Here is a 19292-nt window from a genome sequence, read left to right on the forward strand (position 1 = left end):
TGCTTCATACTTAGATATCTTATTGAAAGTAGATATTAACGGCAAATTAACAACTCAACTATATGACAAACAGGATGATTTCAACTTCTCCATCGCCAACCTCCCATATTTATGTAGCAATATTCCATTATCATATGGTGTTTACATATCTCAACTGATTCGATAAGCAAGAGCTTGTTCTGCGTATGGTCAGTTTTTAAATCGAAGCAGGCTACTAAAAAACAAATTGATGGTGCAGGGGTTCCAACAGTCGCGTTTAAAATAAGCATTTCGCAAATTCTATGGTTGTTATAACGATCTAGTTTGTCAATACAAACTATCATTGGGTCAAATGTTGTCGGACGTGTTTCATACCGATTGTTAGGTCGTTATTGGCACACCGATTTTGACTACGGATAACTCCATTTACCTGATCAAGATATAGGGCTCATGGCGGGTGTGATTGATCGACAGGGGATGCTTACTCATCCTAGGCACCTGATCCCACCTCTGTTATATCCAGGTGTCCGTGTATGCCCAACTCTCTGTTCGGTATTGCTTATAGAAGTTATGAGATTGATCACTGTTCGTTATCTTTGCCTTTCATACTTAAAAGAGAAATTTATATATGGGTTTTTATACGTTTCATAGTACATGTTACTCATTCTCACCGTCAAATATAGGTGTAATCTTGGCTTGGTGTGATAAATAAGCCTTCTATGTACTTGGATAAAGTATCCCCCCCATCATATTTACATGTACTATCATTTTAATTACTTTATTTTTAACTGTACATATGAGACATTCATATTTGTGAAATACTACATCTACTAATGGGAGTTATGAGATTAATCACTGTTCGTTATCACGAAGATTCGAATAATAATGAAATGTTGCATACTGGTGTAATAAGAACTCTATAAAGCCAGACATATGCACTCGTAATAAGCATTTTCTAAGAATTCCCGTAGTGACCTTGAACTTGACCATTTGAGCCCAAAATCAATGTGGTGTTTTTCCTATCTTGATATATAAAGGTACATGTGAGGTATGAATTCAATCAAGCAAAGAATATGACCAGCAAAGTGCCCCAAAACCAATAGGTTTATATCTCTCTTGATAAAAAAGCTATAGAATATATACCTTTAAATCAATCCAGCAAAGTGAAAATGTCATCTAATCAAATAAATGACGTAAAAAGACAACATATAAAACAAAATCTAAAAATAATAATTTTGGCTATATTTAGCTCTAAAACTTCATAGTTATTTCGGATTTCAAAGATTTCGGTTGAGCATCACTGAAGAGACATTATTTGTCGAAATGCGCATCTGGTGCATCAAAATTGGTACCGTATAAGTTTTACATGTATATACAGAAATGGTAAAACAAATTATGACACCCAAGAATTGCCAGAAAAACCCCCCAAATTCTACAGAGTAATTGAGACTCATTTTCTAATGTGACTCTCTATAAATCAGAGATTAACAATTGAATGTTTTGTGATTAACGAAGAAACATGTATATACAGAAATGGTAAAACAAATGACGTCATCTAAGTATTAGAAGACATGAACACTGTGAGTCAGTGCACCTGTTTTGCTATAATTTTTATAATTATGATTGGTAAGATTTATTTTTAGTTGATGTAGTTAGTTTTCTTGAAATTGTATTGGCTGGGATATCTTATGTATGACTAGTCATTATGTCTCTCATTGAATCTAGTACGATTTTACCTTGTTTGCTTGCTTGTATATCTCAGCAAATTATTATTTTTAGATTTTGTTTTATATGTTGTCTTTTTTACGTCACTTATTTGATTAAATGACATTTTCACTCATATAATGTTGTTTCCCTTATTTTATGATATATGAGATCCACCAAAAAACTTGCTATGAATCGCCAGTTTTGACATGAGTTGCACTTACAAAATTTGTGGATATAAATGGTATGATGGACTGACAATATGGTAAGAACGATACATTCTTTGTTTTTTTTTTCTATTATATTCGTATCTATATATAATTTTGAAGATACCATTTTAGAAAACTGCGTTATGTTAATGAGTCATTAATGTTTAATGATCACAGTTCATCCCATTCGGTAAAATAAGTCTTATCATTTCATACGATCAATTATAAATTTATATCGAATATTTAACACAGCAGACTGTAGCATGATAATCATCAGCTTGGCGTTACACGTTATGTGGTATGACTAAAACTACGTTTTATTTTATCCTAAGTAGAGCTCTCAATCTTTTCCATTGAGTGGGTAGAAATATGATTACTCCGTTTACCTGATCAAGATATAGGGCTCACGATGGATGTGACCGGTCAACAAGGAATGTTTACTCCTCCTATACACATCAACCCACTGAAAAAGCCAGGGGTGGTCCTCAGTACCATTTGTTTGTCGTAAAAGGCGACTAAATGGGGAGGTCCTTCGGATGAGACTACAAAAACCGAGTTCCCGTGTCACAGCGGATGTGGTACGATAAAGATCCCTCCCTTCTCAAATGTCGTTAGCGCCGAGCATATACCTCAATTTTGCAGCCCTTCATCGCCAATGGTGACGTCTCCATATAAGTGAGAACTTTTTGAGCGGGAAGTTAAACAATATCCTATCGATCAATCAATCTAACAGCGATTTCTCGTTGTAACGTCATAACATTTGTTGATCGAACATTACATCAGAGAATTCTCGGAGATTGTATAAAGATGTATCAACTCGTATTTTGTTGGTTTATGTATAGTAGCAGTCAGAAGGATACATGCATACATTGAATATTTCTATATATCAATACATATCTAACAATCTTCAAAGGAAATATAGTATATATTTTTATTTAGTGTATGTTTTATTTGAAATAGTTGCGCATTAAGTAGTACATACATGTATAATTAAATATATGTTTGGAGAATTCCACACGTGTAGTAGATATGTTAAATGTGTGATAGTAGTACTGACTAACATAAATATTTTTCAACTTTTCACAAATTTATAGATGAAACTTGAAGAATTATCTAATTATTGTACATTCTATCTATTAATTAATATCTCGCATGGAGTTTTGTAATATTTTTAGGAGAGGGACTAGTAAGTTGTTAGAACTTGTTTCCAATCCTTGTGATTTGATCAAAATGGTATGTTCAAAAAGATCCATTAAACGTATGCTTGGATGTTGGTAAAGTAGATATAATAAGTTTATGTTTGGATAATTTTTCGAAGTGTGTTAAATCAATATGCAATACTTTAGCATGTTAATCCGAGTCACCTGTAACTAAATTAAACGTGATCTGATTGTTTATTCTAGATCTTACTGACATAATTGAAACAACAAAACAGAGGTGTAGTTAACATTACATGTACATAAAAAAGGTACATGGATAGCGTAATGCACTCGCTTCTCACCTCTGTGTGACCCTCGTTTGATCCCAGTAATCGGCAGTGGTTGTATGAGTACATGCATGATGGTCGTCCGCTCGGACACGAGGGTTTCCTTCAGGTACTCCGGTTCCTTCCCACAATATGACCCGCTAGCGCCAACATCCGCGCAAGTAGGTAGATAGCTGTAAATAGTAATAATTGATACACGTAGATGGGTTTCACTGTTATTAGTATTTCCGACTTAAAAATAAGGACTATAAAAATGTAAAGATAAAGGTAAATGTTATTGATTAATCGATTTCTCTTATATATGTTTGTTACCCTTTACTGTCTCACTTGTTTGCCACAACTTATTATATTTTTAAACTAATTAATTAACACGGAAGTGAGTACATACAAATCATAAAATCAAGTCAATACATATATAGCTTGTTTTTACTGCATGCGCGATGCAGTTCCAATTGCTTTCACGAACAATGTACTACGTTGTCCATTCGTAATGCATTTTCAGCAAACTGGAATTTTATTTGCGATTGTGATCATTGCATTAAAGCTATCTCCTTACAACGCCTGCTCCACAGGGTAGGTCATCGTTATGTATTCATACCTTTATACTATATAATTGTATTCTGATTATAAATGAAACATTTTTGACATTGTCTTTAATTTTGAAGGGTTGTAAATGGATCTGAAAAATGCTGCACAAACTACATCAAAGTTGGTCACACCTGTCAAGGTAATTTTTATTTTATGATATAAATGATAAGACAGTAACGAGAATTTTAATATTGGAAGATGGAAGAAGGATTTTAGATACTAAAGTCTATTTTGAAATATGAAATGATTTGCACTGGCTGTTTTATTGCTAAACAACATGCATGATCAACTTGAAGCTATCCGATATTCTGACATTCAGTGAAAAGCTGAAGAATTGTTCTATTCCGACTTTCGTAATATGATGCAGATATTTTTCGCTCCCTTGATTTGGTGTGTATCCACCAATGTTAATGCAAAAGGATAAATAAGGTGCAATAGCAAAAAATGGATAGAAAAATTCGTTGTTACACAATTCAGAGATTTCTCTCTCTAAGTGTCTCTTGCTCTCTCCCCTCTCTCTATAAATATGCTACGTACATGCATCGTGCATATTTTAGTTTGTCCATCTGGATATTTCGGAAAAAGCTGTTCATCGCCATGCAACTATCCTGCCTTTGGATTCCGTTGTTTAAGTAATTGCTCATGTTCATCTACCAACTGCAACCATGTAACTGGATGTGTTTATACTACAGGTATGTACTTATGTACGCTGTTACAATTTCGCATACCTTTACCCTATACATATGGTGAAATTTGCAAATTCAAAAATGGTTTCCATAACAATTTACTTCTGTCCTGAATTTTATTGGAAGACCGAGCAAATATACCTTTACTTGATATGTGAATAAATTTATTAATATGCTAAATATTGCCTGTATTTAATGTTCCTCATTGCCATGTATCGATCTAGACAAAGCTCCATATTTGGTAATGATTACGCGGACAGGTGGTACTAAAAACCGGATCAAACTAGTTTGCAACAAACATGTATTCATTTTGTATGATGAAAGCAACGTTAGTTTTAAAAAAAATATAAGAGGAAAGTTTCAGTGAATGTAAATATTGCTCGTTAAAATGAGAGACTTCAAGACAATCAAAATATAGGAGAAAATTTTGGTAAAGTTATCATCGGGATTATTGTGTATATTGTCATAAAAAAAATCAATGCATTCGCAGTCGTGTTAAGTAGGGCCATAGAAATATGTCAGGTGGAAAAGCATTAATAAACAGATCAATTTTTGACAAAGTCTGTACACACAACCTTTTTATACAAAAACAATATAGTATATATAATTAAGTGCATATTGACTTCCCATAGATTTTCCACCAGACCGACAGTCTCTACATCAGCTGCATATCACGTGATCAAATATCAAGATAAAATCGCACCGTGTATGTATAAATCGTTCCATTGGCACGATATCCAGATATCAATGCAAGTTGAAATTAATATAACTTCAAAGCATATTGATTTCTTAATTTGAAAAGTGATGAGAGCAAGTTTATAGTGATTTGTAACGTGTAATTTTTGCATTGAATATGCGAGATGCAACTATTTTTGCATATACGAAGTTGAATCTAGCCTGAAAAAACATGTTTTCTGTTTAAGACACAACTTGCTCCTCTAGCTTTCCTTTTGCATTGAAGTTCACATGTCACATAAATCAAATATCTTTCACCTAAAAACCTCGGGGGTATCGTGCCAATGATGAAATTTTTATGTACGAAAACCCTGTTTATGCAAATGAGTCCATTGTGAAAGTCATTATACGTGCACATTGGGGGCGATATCAAGATCACCATATAATATGGATATTACTTTAGTATGTATGTTATATTAAGAAGAAATTGAAACTATTTCAATATCAAAGAGAATTAATATAACCCATTTGACAAACTTTTACACGATTGCGGTTCATCGTTTGACAACAGTGGTAAATAACGAAAAAATATTTTGACATTTCCAACCACACAAGGACTGTAGATATGTACGTCATGACCTTCGTCATGTCGTATTTTTCATTGTGACGTCATGTAATGAGCCAGTGCGGTAAAGCACATTTTTTACAGCACTGGCATTTATGGGGAAAGCTTTAATTCAGCCGCGTTGATATGCATCAATCAATAATAACAAGTGTGAAACAATAAGCCTTGAGATGAATATCGTGAAAGAAATTGTCTTAGATTTAATAAATTGATTTGGAATTGCTTTGGTAGAGTATCCTCTAGGACGACGAACCAAGACAAAATCACCAAAGGACTGCGCAACTGGGTAAGTCCCTGCTGGTTTGATATACATAAACCGCAGAAACTATTATTGTATTAATCTAAATATATTTTTCGTTGAATGTTGATTAAAGGGAGACAAGTGAACATGAAAAATGCTGCACAAACTACTACAGAACAAAGAATGTATGCCTAGGTAATGTATTATTTTGCATAGGAAATTAAAAAGGTACGTTCATTAAACAATGCACATGTATCAATCAACTTAAATATGTACTAATAAGATATAAATTTGTAGATAATCCACCTTCGCTTTTTGACATTGGCATAACTGAAAATTGCAATAATTCAATTCAATTCAATGATATACTCTCTTGATATCTCAATTAGTATAAATCTATGAGGTACGACAGAATGAATTTCAAATATATTCGCTGAACATATTAATGATAAAGGGTGGGGATAACGACCAATCTAGTAAGTCCTATTAGCAATAAAAAATAGTTGGATAAACACGGACAGAGGTGATGTCAACTGCCTAGGAGGAGTAACCACCCATTGTTGACCTGTCAAACCCACGATGGGCCCTATATCTCGAAACGGGGTAGTCGAACTTTGAACTAAGTGCGTAAAGTACAACCTAACAATTGCCATGAAACGTGTCATCTTAATGACAGGTTGCAATTACAGATAAGATCATTTTAACAACCATAGTATTTGCGAAATGCTGCACAATCATATTTATTCGTTATGTTTAATTGTTGTCGATTCCATTATATTTCAGAATGCCCTCTCGGACATTTTGGTGATAATTGCTCATCCACCTGCATCTATTCATCGTTTGGATACAAGTGTCGAGAAAGCTGCAATTGTTCCATTGATAAGTGCGATTACAGATACGGCTGTGGGGCAGCGGGTAATTAGTTATTTTGTAATTGAGAAGTATTTATACAAAATGAATACAAGATTCTATGATATCAATTGATTACTGATTGGTTCTCTCTTCTGATTTTGGACATACATGTATTCGAAACTAATGTCATTTGTTTTGTTTTTTCTTGAGCGGACCAAAGGATCTCAATTTTGATACAATAATCAGAATGGCTTAATATCGTCATGCTGAACCTTCATGTTGGCACTGACAAACCAATTACAGTACATTAAAGAGAGTAACCATGTATCTTTCAAAGCCTCAATCTTTTGTCTGACCAGGGCAGATATTTCTAAGCCTTAAAACGGGATAAACATTCAATTCAAATTTATAAACGAATGTAGATTGAAATACTCGAGTACTTGCTAACTTTTATCAATGCTTTTTTGCATAATATTAGACTTTATATGTACGTTTCAGGCGAATTGACGTTGAATACTGATCACAGGAAATAAAGTACTCGATAGGTAGAAAGAATGTACGGGATGCAATTATAGCTAGCTCATTTTAACGGTGTATCAGCTATAATAGATGTATGTCAATTAATTCATGAAATATCTCTGGATTCCTGGATTTTGAAACGGATTAGAATTGAGACGTTAATGTTATTTTGATGTCCTGGAATTGCATTAACATGTAAATACACTCTACCTTAACATTGCCTCTGCTGCAAATAAATAAATCAGGGTTCAAATAAGGAATATAAGACATTTTTAATGAAAATATTTAAAAGTTCGAACGTCTGGGGGATCGGCATTCAGAGAAGTAACACATTTGAATTTAATCATTTTTTGTGCATTTCAAGAGAGACCGGGGGTATGGCCGACAACTGGATCAAAACTGGAATACAAATCAACACCGGAATACAATCGACAGCCTGGAACCGAAATTGTACAAATCATTGTATCATCTGAAAGTGGTAACAGTGCTACAAATATTGATTCAAGTTCTAATTATTTTTCCTATAGTCATAGTAATAGGGTCGCTGATAGTATGTGTCATAGTTATGATCATTATACATGCATTATTGAAATATCTAAGACGTATCTTTACTATTCAAGATGATACTGAAGCTTCAGTTGATGTCTATATGGAAATCTCTGATAATATGGTCTTAGGGCAGGGGGGTGTTTCTAACGAAGCAAATGTTCGCGAAGCTCTTGAAATGCCTGTCATCGAACAGCCAGGGCCTTCTAATAACGGTCTAGCATCTGTGGTCAGTGCGGATGAAGATATGGCAGACTACGTCTACAGCGAAGTGAAAAAGAAACCGAAGCACGAAGTGACATGTGACAACAAGCCCATTGAAAGCGAGGAACCGAAAATGAACCTCGTTGACAGTCATGCCACGTACTGCGACGTGAGTGATGTTCAGGAAATGAACGAGTCTGACGAAAATGGCTACCAGGATACACCACTTGTCCAGGACGTAGATGGAGAGGAAGCATCACAGGGAGTAGCCATTAGCAATGAGTAATCCTTTTTTGCCCATGTTGCATTTTTATTTTAAACATATTTTCAAAATTGACTCTCCTCCCGAAAGGGGACCAACAATGAAAATTTCTCTCTCAACAAAGTGGGTGAATTGTTGGTGTGTGTATATAAAAATAGTGTAAATACTAATCATCTTAAATTGCACTACTCTATATATACATAATTACGAATGTTGTCATTTCACGTCTTAGATTTTAAAGCAATGTTTGGGGATTATGTAGATATGAAAGACATATTATCCGATGCTTTTACGTCGGGTTTCTGGCTAAATTTGAAAATTAAATATGCTGTAAATAAAGTATGTGATTAATTGCAATACTCTAGTTGAGGCGACATTAAATAACGCACGGATTGCCTGTTTAGAGGAATTGTTTACAGGATGTGAACTGTGCGCACTAAATATTTGGTTGATTGTCAAATGATTCAGGAGATGTCCATTTCCCTATTTCAAGCCACCAACATCTGGTATTAAACCTGTGTGAATGCGTCGAAGTTGAAAATTGTTTGTAAAACCGAAATCACACATTGACTATAATACGTGAGTAATAATGTTCAGTATTGAAACACAGCACTGTACTTTTTTGATATGTAATTTCTAATTCACTATGGAAACATTACAAAATAGAAAGTACTCCCAAGCTTCGTCCTGGACACATGACGTTTAATTGACCAAAATTGTTCGAGAGTGGTTATGCACGCAGTTCATTTATCAAATAATATTATTAGAAGGATTGTATAAAAAAAGTGACAATGAAAGTCGATACATGTTGTTTACTTTCAAAAGATTTCCTTGGCACATACCCTCGAACTGTAGATTCCCGGTTATCATTACCCATGGAGACAACCACATTCGTTCGCTACATTTGCGATATCGAGAGCTGTAGACATTAATGTACTTCACACGTCATGCGAATTTTGAATCGGTGAAACATAGGAGGAAATATGAATCCCCTGAAACGTACGGTCTAAAATGACGGTAATAGTTCATGTGCTACAATGAGTTGTTGAATCGTCATCGAACTAGTTAGGATAATTTGGATACAACGTCACTAGAGCTATTGACTTCAGGGTTGGTCGAATACATTCGTTCCGACCTTGACTCTAGAGTTTGCTAAAAGACGACACTGGATGTCTTACTCAATGCCAGATCCATACAGATTCGAAGGCAAGAATGACATGAAATAGGAAGGGGTATGTAGAATAGAACGATCCCAGTTTGGTATTCCTAACGTTTCAATGATAACGAATTATACATATGTGATTCTGTAGCCTGTATTGATGTTCTATTTGCATAAAAACAATCATTATCTATAACTGCCTGCTCCAAGCAAACATTTTGCTTATATATATGATGAACGAAAGTCTGGAAACCGCCACCTACATGTATATCTATATGTGCTTGCAAGAGCAGGTAAGAATACTATTTGTTGATTTTATTTAGCAACGATCGCATGCACGTTGATCTGTAACACTCAAATTCATTGCAATAAACATTTATTTCGCAATAATCATAAAATGTAAGAACATAGTTTGGCTTATGATATTAGTACTTAGTGATTTGACCGGTTAAGATAAATCGTAGAATCCGGTTTTTTTTTTATCCAATCAGCATGCAATGCGTGATAAAGATGATACGTGTGGATAATTGTAGCATTCTCTTTCTTCTTCCACAAGCTAACATGGCGATGTTATGGATTGATATACATGTACATGTAAACGTCCATAGCACACACACGTTTATCACATCTGAAGATAAACTGATGAATGAAAACCTGAATGTACCAAACAACTTAATCAACATATAATTTGAATCTTATAGCTTACGGAAAACTCTATATTTTATAAATATACATCTTATATTTTCTGTAAATATACGTAGTGAAATAAATACCTTCTACACCGTATTTGACTATCTACACGTAATCTGTCAATTGTAAGCAAAACACATGCTTCGCCTTTCATTATACACATATTTCCTAGGGGATTCTTCGTCTTCATACATGTATATATGTACACGTTAGTATGACAAATTTTTCTGTTGACTGAAAAAAATTATGCATGTTTTTTTGTGTGAAATAAATCGTTTTTATATGACGCAAAACGTAATCGGACAAATCTAATATATTCGGAGTGAGAGGAACTCATGTACGGTCATATAAAACACCTTATGTGGGTTTTATCATTTTTGCAACTACCTTCGAGCACTTATATTACACTTTCTTGGCTTATAGCAACCATTTTTAACGTTTCAGGAAATTACCGCATCAGAAAACGAGTAACGTACCTCACTATACTTATTCAACCTGAACCATGATAAAGTTTGGAATGACTATAGAAACCCAGTACCTCTTTGGAATCGTGTTACATAGAGGAAAACCTATAGAAATGCACATACCAGTGCCAAAACGTAGACAGAATCTTGAAGCTGACTGCCGAAGAACAGATCAGTCCAGGGAACATGATAGGACACTGTATCTTCTCCACGCCTTGTAATGCTGATCCAGGAAGGGTCCATGCATGCGTCTGAATTGGGATGTTTGTTATATATTTGTATTCCAAATCATATTGGGAGAAAATCCCCTTTTTATATATGTTTGTTTTGTTCACTATATCTGTAGAGATCGTGATTATAGCTTGTAAAAGAGTGAAAGTACACTTTTAACATGTTTAGTTTTATCTTGCTCTGTGACCACCCCCTCAAAGTGAATGTTTTTCACTTTTGAAAGATTTGTTCAACAGTACATGGAAATCAATCATTTGATTACATGTTCAATTTAGTTCAGTGACGGAACTTTGATTGCTATACATGTATGTACATTATTTTGTCACATTTTTGTAATAATGTCATTCAAATAGTCAGATATGTATGACGGCGATTTGTATAAAATCATCTATATACATTTATATATGCTTTCTGATGAAGATAGTACATCAAATTATTTTATTGTTATCGGACTGAGGGATATGCTAATCTTTGAATAATATATAATAGATGCAAATCAATGCCTTTGCCATGAGAAATAAAACACTTTACAAATTAGCAAGCTTTGATCCTCCATAACTACTCTCTGGTGAAGGAAAATGTCATAGCTCATTATAGTACGTGTTGCTATGAAAATCATATGAGTTAAGCCGTTCTTGGCACACTGATTTTGACTGCGGATAACTCCTTTCAGCTGATCATGATTTTGGGCTCAAGGCGGGTGCGACCGGTCAACAGGGGACACTTACTCCCCCTAGACACCTGATCCCACCTCTGGTGTGTCCAGGGGTCCGCGTTTGCCCAACTATCTATTTTGTATTGCTTATAGGAGTTATGAGATTGATCACTGTTCGTTATCTCCACCTTGCATGAGCCACATGCGGGAAATTAACAGACAAGTTAATTTCAATCTACATCTAAGGACAGGTGAATTCGCTTTGGACCCCCCTAATTCTTTAGTTCCGTCACATCTTTTCTATGATTCTTTCATTACTAACACCATGGATACGATTGAGAGTGCTGTCCCTCATTTGTGAAAAAAATATTATGTTAAATGCATTTCTTTGGACACAAATTCTGTTTGAAAAAAAACCCAATTCCTCGGAGCAAGAACATGTGTCCCAGTGAAAGATGAAGATAATTCTTAAAAGCAATACCAAATCGAGAATTGGGCATACACCGACCCCTGAATATACCAGAGGTGGGATCAGGTGCCTTAACCTTGATGAAATTACTTGCCATTTATAAGCCACACACATGTTACCACGACCGTATATATTTTCTATCTTATATTGTACCTTATCATATTTTTTTTACAATGCGTGTAATGTGAACCTACTGAGCCACGCACGGCCCGGCCTTATACGATAGTTTAAAGAATTGAATCAGTATACCTTGACTTGCATCTACTTATGTCAAAGTCATAGGCAAAAATGATTGAACTATCATTATTTCGACAAAAGTCCAACCGGAATGAATTTGATTTTTGAGTTGTGTGGATAAGTGTTTCATGATGAGTAAGAAGCGGAACCCAAAATGTAAGTAATCTAGCAGTTGTCGATGTCTCTAAACAATTATCCTATCATGGTTTCTGGGAGCTTCTAGCATTAATATTATGACTGCCACCATGTTTATTTCCACCTTAGGACCTTAGGACACAGGTTATGCTGCCCCAAAATTAGGACGAACTTGTAGCGAGCTTACATTTAGGAAAGCTTCAAGAAACATACGTAAGACTAGGGAATGTTCTAAGACATACTTGGAGCACATTTAAGATAGATTCATGAACTGCTAGACTTGAACTGAGGAAACGGAAGATCTAACAACTAATCTACCGTTACCAGTCTTTTTATAAATACAAACAAGTGAAGATAACTAAGTGTTCAATATGTCCTCAAAGGAATCCAAAGTAATAGAGAACAAACACGGGCCAGAGGTGGGATCCGGTGCCTAGGTGGAGTAAGCATCTCTTTTTGATCGGTCACATACTGATTTTGACAAAAAGAACACATCTCCTCAGTCCTATATCTTCAGGTAAACGGAGTGATATGTTGTCAAAATCAGTATGTAAAGAACGGCATAGCCATACGAAATATCAGAACAATTGTTTCGTCTCTTATTCCGTCGCGAATTTGATATTGAGTATGTCCAACAAGATCTTGTTTTCTGCGTTAACTTGGGTGGCAACTTTTTCAATAAACAAACACACGTAACTGTACGTGGATCAGACATACTTGCATTAAACACGACGTCGGTTTTGAAATTGGAAGGATGGAAACAACGGAGAAAAAAGTTGTATTCATATTTCTATGAAAATGTTTAGTTAGCAAGAAAAGTAGCTGTGTCTAAATCCTAAAATCGTGGAGAAGGGAGGCGTTCGTCGTTCAGTACATTAAGTAAGCGAGTTGAATTCTTTGGTTCAACCTTGTATTTCCATAACCATTCACCGACAATCTAAAAATAGGTGACCAGGTAATAATTCGATCTTTGCATGTAAAAATAATGAATTTATGTGTGAAAATAAGGGATAAGGACATCAGATGTTAACAAAATGACAGGGGGTGCAGTTGCTATATGTCTGGAATTGATAAATAAAACGGTAATTGCATAGCGATCGGTTGTTATAATGAGTCGAGAAAATCTAATAAACTGAGTAAATATCCATATACGGAAGAGGACATACACAATACTGTGAATGTTTTATGTGTAGCCTTCGCTACCAAACATCAGAAATTTATTCATTTATGTTTTGGTATAATGTACATGTACTAGGGCATTTGCTTGCCTCTTTCTGAAAAATAACCTTCAAATCGAGCAGTGTTTATGTATCAGAAATGAATCGTCTTTAGGCATTACGAATTTTTATACAAGAATACACCATGTGATATATACTTTTCATAACTTCTTCTAAAGAGTTCCAAATATTTATAGTTCTTCTATCCCGTATTGGCATGGATCAAGGCACAAAGCAGTTCCCTTCAAAGTGATGTTCATGTAATTTTGAATTAATGTTGAGTATCAATCAATATACATTTTTTTCTACCCGGTGATTTTGAATGATGTTCCTTGTACTGTACAAGTTTATATCACGTTCCTTGTACTGTCCAAGTTTATATCACGTTCATTGTACTGTCCAAGTCTGTGTCACATTCATTTGCTTTTTCGATAATTGATTGAGGAATATCATACTGACAACATTGCATTTGGTGACAAGGGCATAATTATTTTAATGGACATCTTGGCGGATGATTGTCACAAACGTCACTAACGGTAAGTGGATTATAATGAATACTACTCATATGCTGTTAAATAACTAAACAATATAGTCATCACCTCATCTCTTGTTGCTATCTATTTTTAAAAGCATAATTTTATCAAGTTAACTTTCACTACTATTCCAACCATTCTTGTTGATGATTGGATGTACTGATTTTCATCAGTTCTATTTCCATGGCTATTTCATGGTTTAAATCCTTCACATTCAATATATAATGCAGTTAAATGCTAAACTTTGTATTGTGCCCTAATTCAAAATCTCTAAAGTGCGTCACACTAAAATCATATGATTATACATCAAAATGTCCTGCCTTAAAGAAGTATTATGTGCTGGAAACGTCTGACCGTCCTTAAACTATTTTGTAAAAAAGACTTAACAACTGTCACTTTCACTTAAACATTGGAAGCATACTGTAAGTGGTATTAATTTCGTGGTTATAAAAGTTCGCGGTTTTTCATATTGGTCTAATTGCGGTGGTTTTATTTTCGCGGAATTTCAATTTTATTTTGATTACTGGTAACTGTTCAAAACATATTGTGTAACACTTGCAAAATGATTTTAGTTTTAGTTTCGCGGAAAAACCCCCGACCGTGAACATAGCGCAATTAAAACCACCGCAATCATTTCCCCATTTACAATATATTGTAGGGTTCCTGGTGTTTTTTTGTATTTTATATCAAATATGACGCATTTTGAAATATCAGCTGAAACTAAACAATGAAGCGCTGTTCTTTTCAGTATTAAAAAGGGCATGACTGGACATATCTTGCTTAAAGATAAATTTCTAGATAAAAATGCCCTATATTCATACATGCATGATTCATTTCATTTCAACCAGTTCCGTTTTCAAAACTTCATTACGTTTTATAATATGTTAACAGATATAGTGATTTAGACAGGGACATTTGATTGTCAATTAGAATCTAGAGTAAAACGGTTTTTAAATTCAATCGTCAAATATTTCAATACTGTGATGCCCGTAATGTATTTTATGCAAGTTATCTCGTCCATTTTCGAATGTTTCATAGGAAAAGAATTGATGCAACATGTAATATGAATTAGTTATCTTGATGAGAAAGCTTTGTAGGCAGATTTGGGAAAAGAAATTCGTATGTAATTTGATTATAGGAAATTTTCCATTAGACTGCAACAAAAATAGACTTAACGAATGACAAAAATTCAACCAGCATTCAATAGATAGAGAAATAAAAACGTTTGCAGAAATGTATTTTACTTTTAGTGATTAGGAAGAAAGACTGCAATGGAAACTAATTCATGTGGAAGATTAGAATTTATCCCTGCTTAAATTAAGTAAGTTTTATTTGTATGTGTCATAAAATCCCATTCGATAATTTTTCATTCACGCAAATTCGAAATATGACTAAGCTATTGACCACTTTACGAAGAACCTTGTCAATTATTTTTTCTCTCTTAAATAGTGTTATAGAAATCTACAGTATTCAATAATCTAAGCATGACGTATTGTTTCGCAAAAATTGTCGCCTTAATTCAGATTTAGAAGATATAAGTCATTTGTGCATGTCATTTTTTTCAATTATGGAACAGCATGATCATAAAACCAAGTAAACCATTCTTACTTGCATGTAATTTTCGTTGTGGCATAAGTAAACTATTCAATAAAATTGTAAAATAACTGTAATCTGAAATACACAAATACATGGACATCATTTGCATACAATCAAATATGCATGGCTAGCTTTATCTAAACCAAAAGCCTATTAGGGTGTCAAATAGATAACGATCACCGATAAAGAACAAGGCTAATAATAAATATATTTGCGATTGGAAGAAATGAAATTAAAAATATACACTTAAAGAGTAGTCAGAAGTACTCTTCCAATGAATAGCCTGAGACATTTGTGGAGGTTGCGACCTTAAAAGTGAATAAAAAATCTGATAAAACCAGATATATATAGAATAAGTGTCTTGCTTATTTTGGTAAAAGTCAACACATAAAACAAATATTATTACCCATTCTCAATAGGAATTTCAAGGACGTTATGTTAAATATGCATGAAATTCCTTCGCATACATCTTGAAATGAAGGAGCAAGGATTGTCCAAATCTTCATTTTTATCATGTAACCCTAATCGTTTCAGGTGAGAATATTAATTCAGCTCTGTGTCAATCATGTTCGAATTGAATTCTGCTACACACATGGACATCGATCTTGACTGCTTTTTGTAGTTTTCATATATAACCTTTGTAATGTAAATGGCGGAAAGACAACCGCTCATCCTTTAAGAAACAACAGCTTGTATGGCTGCAGTCTTTACTGAAGTTAATACGGAATTCACGTTGAGTCTAGTGATGAAGTACCATCGGATTTCAATGTTCTTTACTCGCCGCTCAGTATATCCACAGCAATAGCTATGGTTCGTTTGGGAGCCAGAGCAGAAACCCTCACACAAATAGGATGAGTCCTACATTTTGAAGAAATAGGACATGATATTTACCCTGTATTTGGGTCTTACATTGAATTCTTATCAAATAAAACTTTTAACAATACACTGGAAACAGCAAATAAAATCTACCAAAGAGTGAAAGTGAAAAGGTGCGAATCATTTCTCCAAAATTGTACCTCATATTTCAATACGACGCTAGAGGGAGTTGATTTATTTAAGTCTGAAGAGACGAGAGAGAAAATAAATTCCTGGGTCAGTCGGCACACGGAACACAAAATTCAAGGCCTTATTCCAAAAGGTGCACTGAACAGCCTTATATTCATGGTTCAAGTAAACGCCAATTACTTCAACGGAACTGGAAGAATCGGTTTGAAGCTAAGGTCACTCGAGTGATTAAATTTGGGAACGGGAAAGGGATCTGACAAACATGATGTCTCAATCAACATTTTCAGATTTTGCAATATGCCGGATATGTTGCTCAAAACAATAGAACTTCCATACGCTGGGAACACTTTAAATATGTTGATTATTCTCCCCACGTCATTGAATGGTTTAGAAAAGCTGGAAAAGAGTTTAACAGTGTCAGTAATCAAGAACGTGATTAACCAACTTAGAAAAAAAAGAAGAAAGTTAGATTGTATCTTCCATAATTTGAAATGGAATCTTCGTTTTTGTTGATTTTCCATTGATCAGCAATGGGCATGTTATTGCCATTCCACAAAAATAAAGCTGATTTTTAAAGAATGAGCATGCAAAATATTTATCTTTGCGAGGTCTTCCACAAAGCTTTTCTCGAGTTGAATGAGAAGGGCACAGAGGGTTCAGCGGGTACAGGAGTCGGTATGATGGGTCGTTCTGGATCCCACCATCGTTTCGAGCCGATGATCCTTTCCTTGTTTTAATCCGGAATCATGCCGGTGACGTCATTTTGTTTCCTGGGAGACTTCATAGTCCACCCCAAATCCATTCTATGGTGTAAAGGAAATTCGGAATGAACTATATGCATATAACTTAATGGTAAGTATAAATGATTCTATGCAAATAAGATAATCAAAATGCACAATATCCACTAAAATTTTCCTTGTACGTACCTGTATTCTGAGCATGTGATATTTGTACGTACTGGTATTATGTGAGTATTGGATGTATGTGACAGGCACTGTGTAGGTTTGACATTGACGTCATATTATGACTCTATATATTGCTTATTTCGGGGAAAAACAATGTAAACAAAAACGACTTCGGTGCAAAGGCATACACTACATTAATTGAGACAGTATCAGTTTGAGAAAAAGCAAAAACCTCCATACAATAGCGGTGTTTGTCGAACTCTCAATCTTGTATTGTTGATAGCTATGGGATTGATCACTGTTCGGTATTTTCACCTATCATTATATATAACCATATTAAGCTAGATGCTCACTTGTTGAAATGCATTATATTCCATAACCCACTTGAAAATAAAGTATTGCGCAACTGTTGTTATTCCATTCATGGTATATCATATGGCCATTATAGTACTGATCCACTTTCTGTGAAACCTAAAATATTAAGGCACAATATGCAATGAATAATTAAAAAGTAGATAAACATATATATTTACATGTATCTATCTATTTATATTTCACCATACCTTAAAATGGATGAAATACTGCCAAAAACGGCGTAAAACCATAATCAATCGATCATTCTGCCTTGCCACAAAATTTATGCCCTTCCTTGCACTAAATCGATTTAGTGTATATTTGATGTTCGCAGTCTGTGTGACGTCATTGAGGTTGTACACTTAAGTCATTCAACATCAGTCTAAACACTTCTAAAAAGGAATCTAACCCGTCCGTAAATGACATGGTTATACTTCTTTTTATACATTGATTCCTTGAGAAAAATTAAAAAGTAAAAGAGATAAAAAAAATGAAAACGTATTTGTTATCTTTATGAACTAATCTTTAAATTCCTTTCATTGATGTAGAGGCTACAAATGAAATATGTTTGCTAGTTGTTCACAAAAGCTTACGTGAATGCATAGCCCATTCAACTTTGTTTTTGGATTTTGTTCTTGCGAATGCTAAACGTTTAGGGGTATTGAACTTGTTTTGGTGCAAGTTCTGTTGAAAAATTGCGGCTTTACTTAATAAATTGTAATATTAAGGATGTGTAAATTGCCACAGTTTGGTAGTACCAACATTCCGCTTCAACAAAAGCCATGAAGCATAACAAGTTTTCCAAAAAACGAGATTTTGTTTATCAAAATATAAAACATACTCTCTAATGTTGTTTTTATTCGTGCAATATCTATGTAAATTCAGATGAAATTGTCATATGATTTCATGTAACATTCTGAGTAAAACAAAACCAAATCAGTAAAAGTAGGACTATGATAACATTGCAAATGCGATTCAAGCAGTCTACACCAAAAGCTATTCCATCAAAGCAATATGTTTATTATTTCAAAGGGGTTCTAAATCTTTTGTCTGGATCTTGTTCAGA

At 34.4% G+C, this 19292-nt stretch overlaps 2 protein-coding genes across 2 annotated transcripts; both read left to right on the forward strand.

The window, feature by feature from the left end:
• Positions 1 to 3838: 3838 nt before the first annotated feature.
• LOC125672830 (multiple epidermal growth factor-like domains protein 6) lies at positions 3839 to 9509 on the forward strand. Its single transcript, XM_056145047.1, has 7 exons — positions 3839 to 3951; positions 4044 to 4105; positions 4524 to 4658; positions 6184 to 6238; positions 6327 to 6388; positions 6977 to 7108; positions 7929 to 9509. Exons 1-7 carry the CDS (start codon positions 3869 to 3871, stop codon positions 8186 to 8188), a joined length of 789 nt encoding a protein of 262 aa, XP_056001022.1. The 5' UTR covers positions 3839 to 3868; the 3' UTR covers positions 8189 to 9509.
• On the forward strand, positions 8289 to 17994 carry LOC125656385 (leukocyte elastase inhibitor-like). The gene is made up of 5 exons (XM_056145777.1): positions 8289 to 8596; positions 16706 to 16807; positions 16937 to 17191; positions 17255 to 17399; positions 17959 to 17994. Exons 1-5 carry the CDS (start codon positions 8289 to 8291, stop codon positions 17992 to 17994), a joined length of 846 nt encoding a protein of 281 aa, XP_056001752.1.
• The last annotated feature ends 1298 nt before the right edge of the window (positions 17995 to 19292 follow it).

This window comes from Ostrea edulis, chromosome 7 (assembly GCF_947568905.1).
Source record: "Ostrea edulis chromosome 7, xbOstEdul1.1, whole genome shotgun sequence".
Lineage (NCBI taxonomy): Eukaryota > Metazoa > Mollusca > Bivalvia > Ostreida > Ostreidae > Ostrea > Ostrea edulis.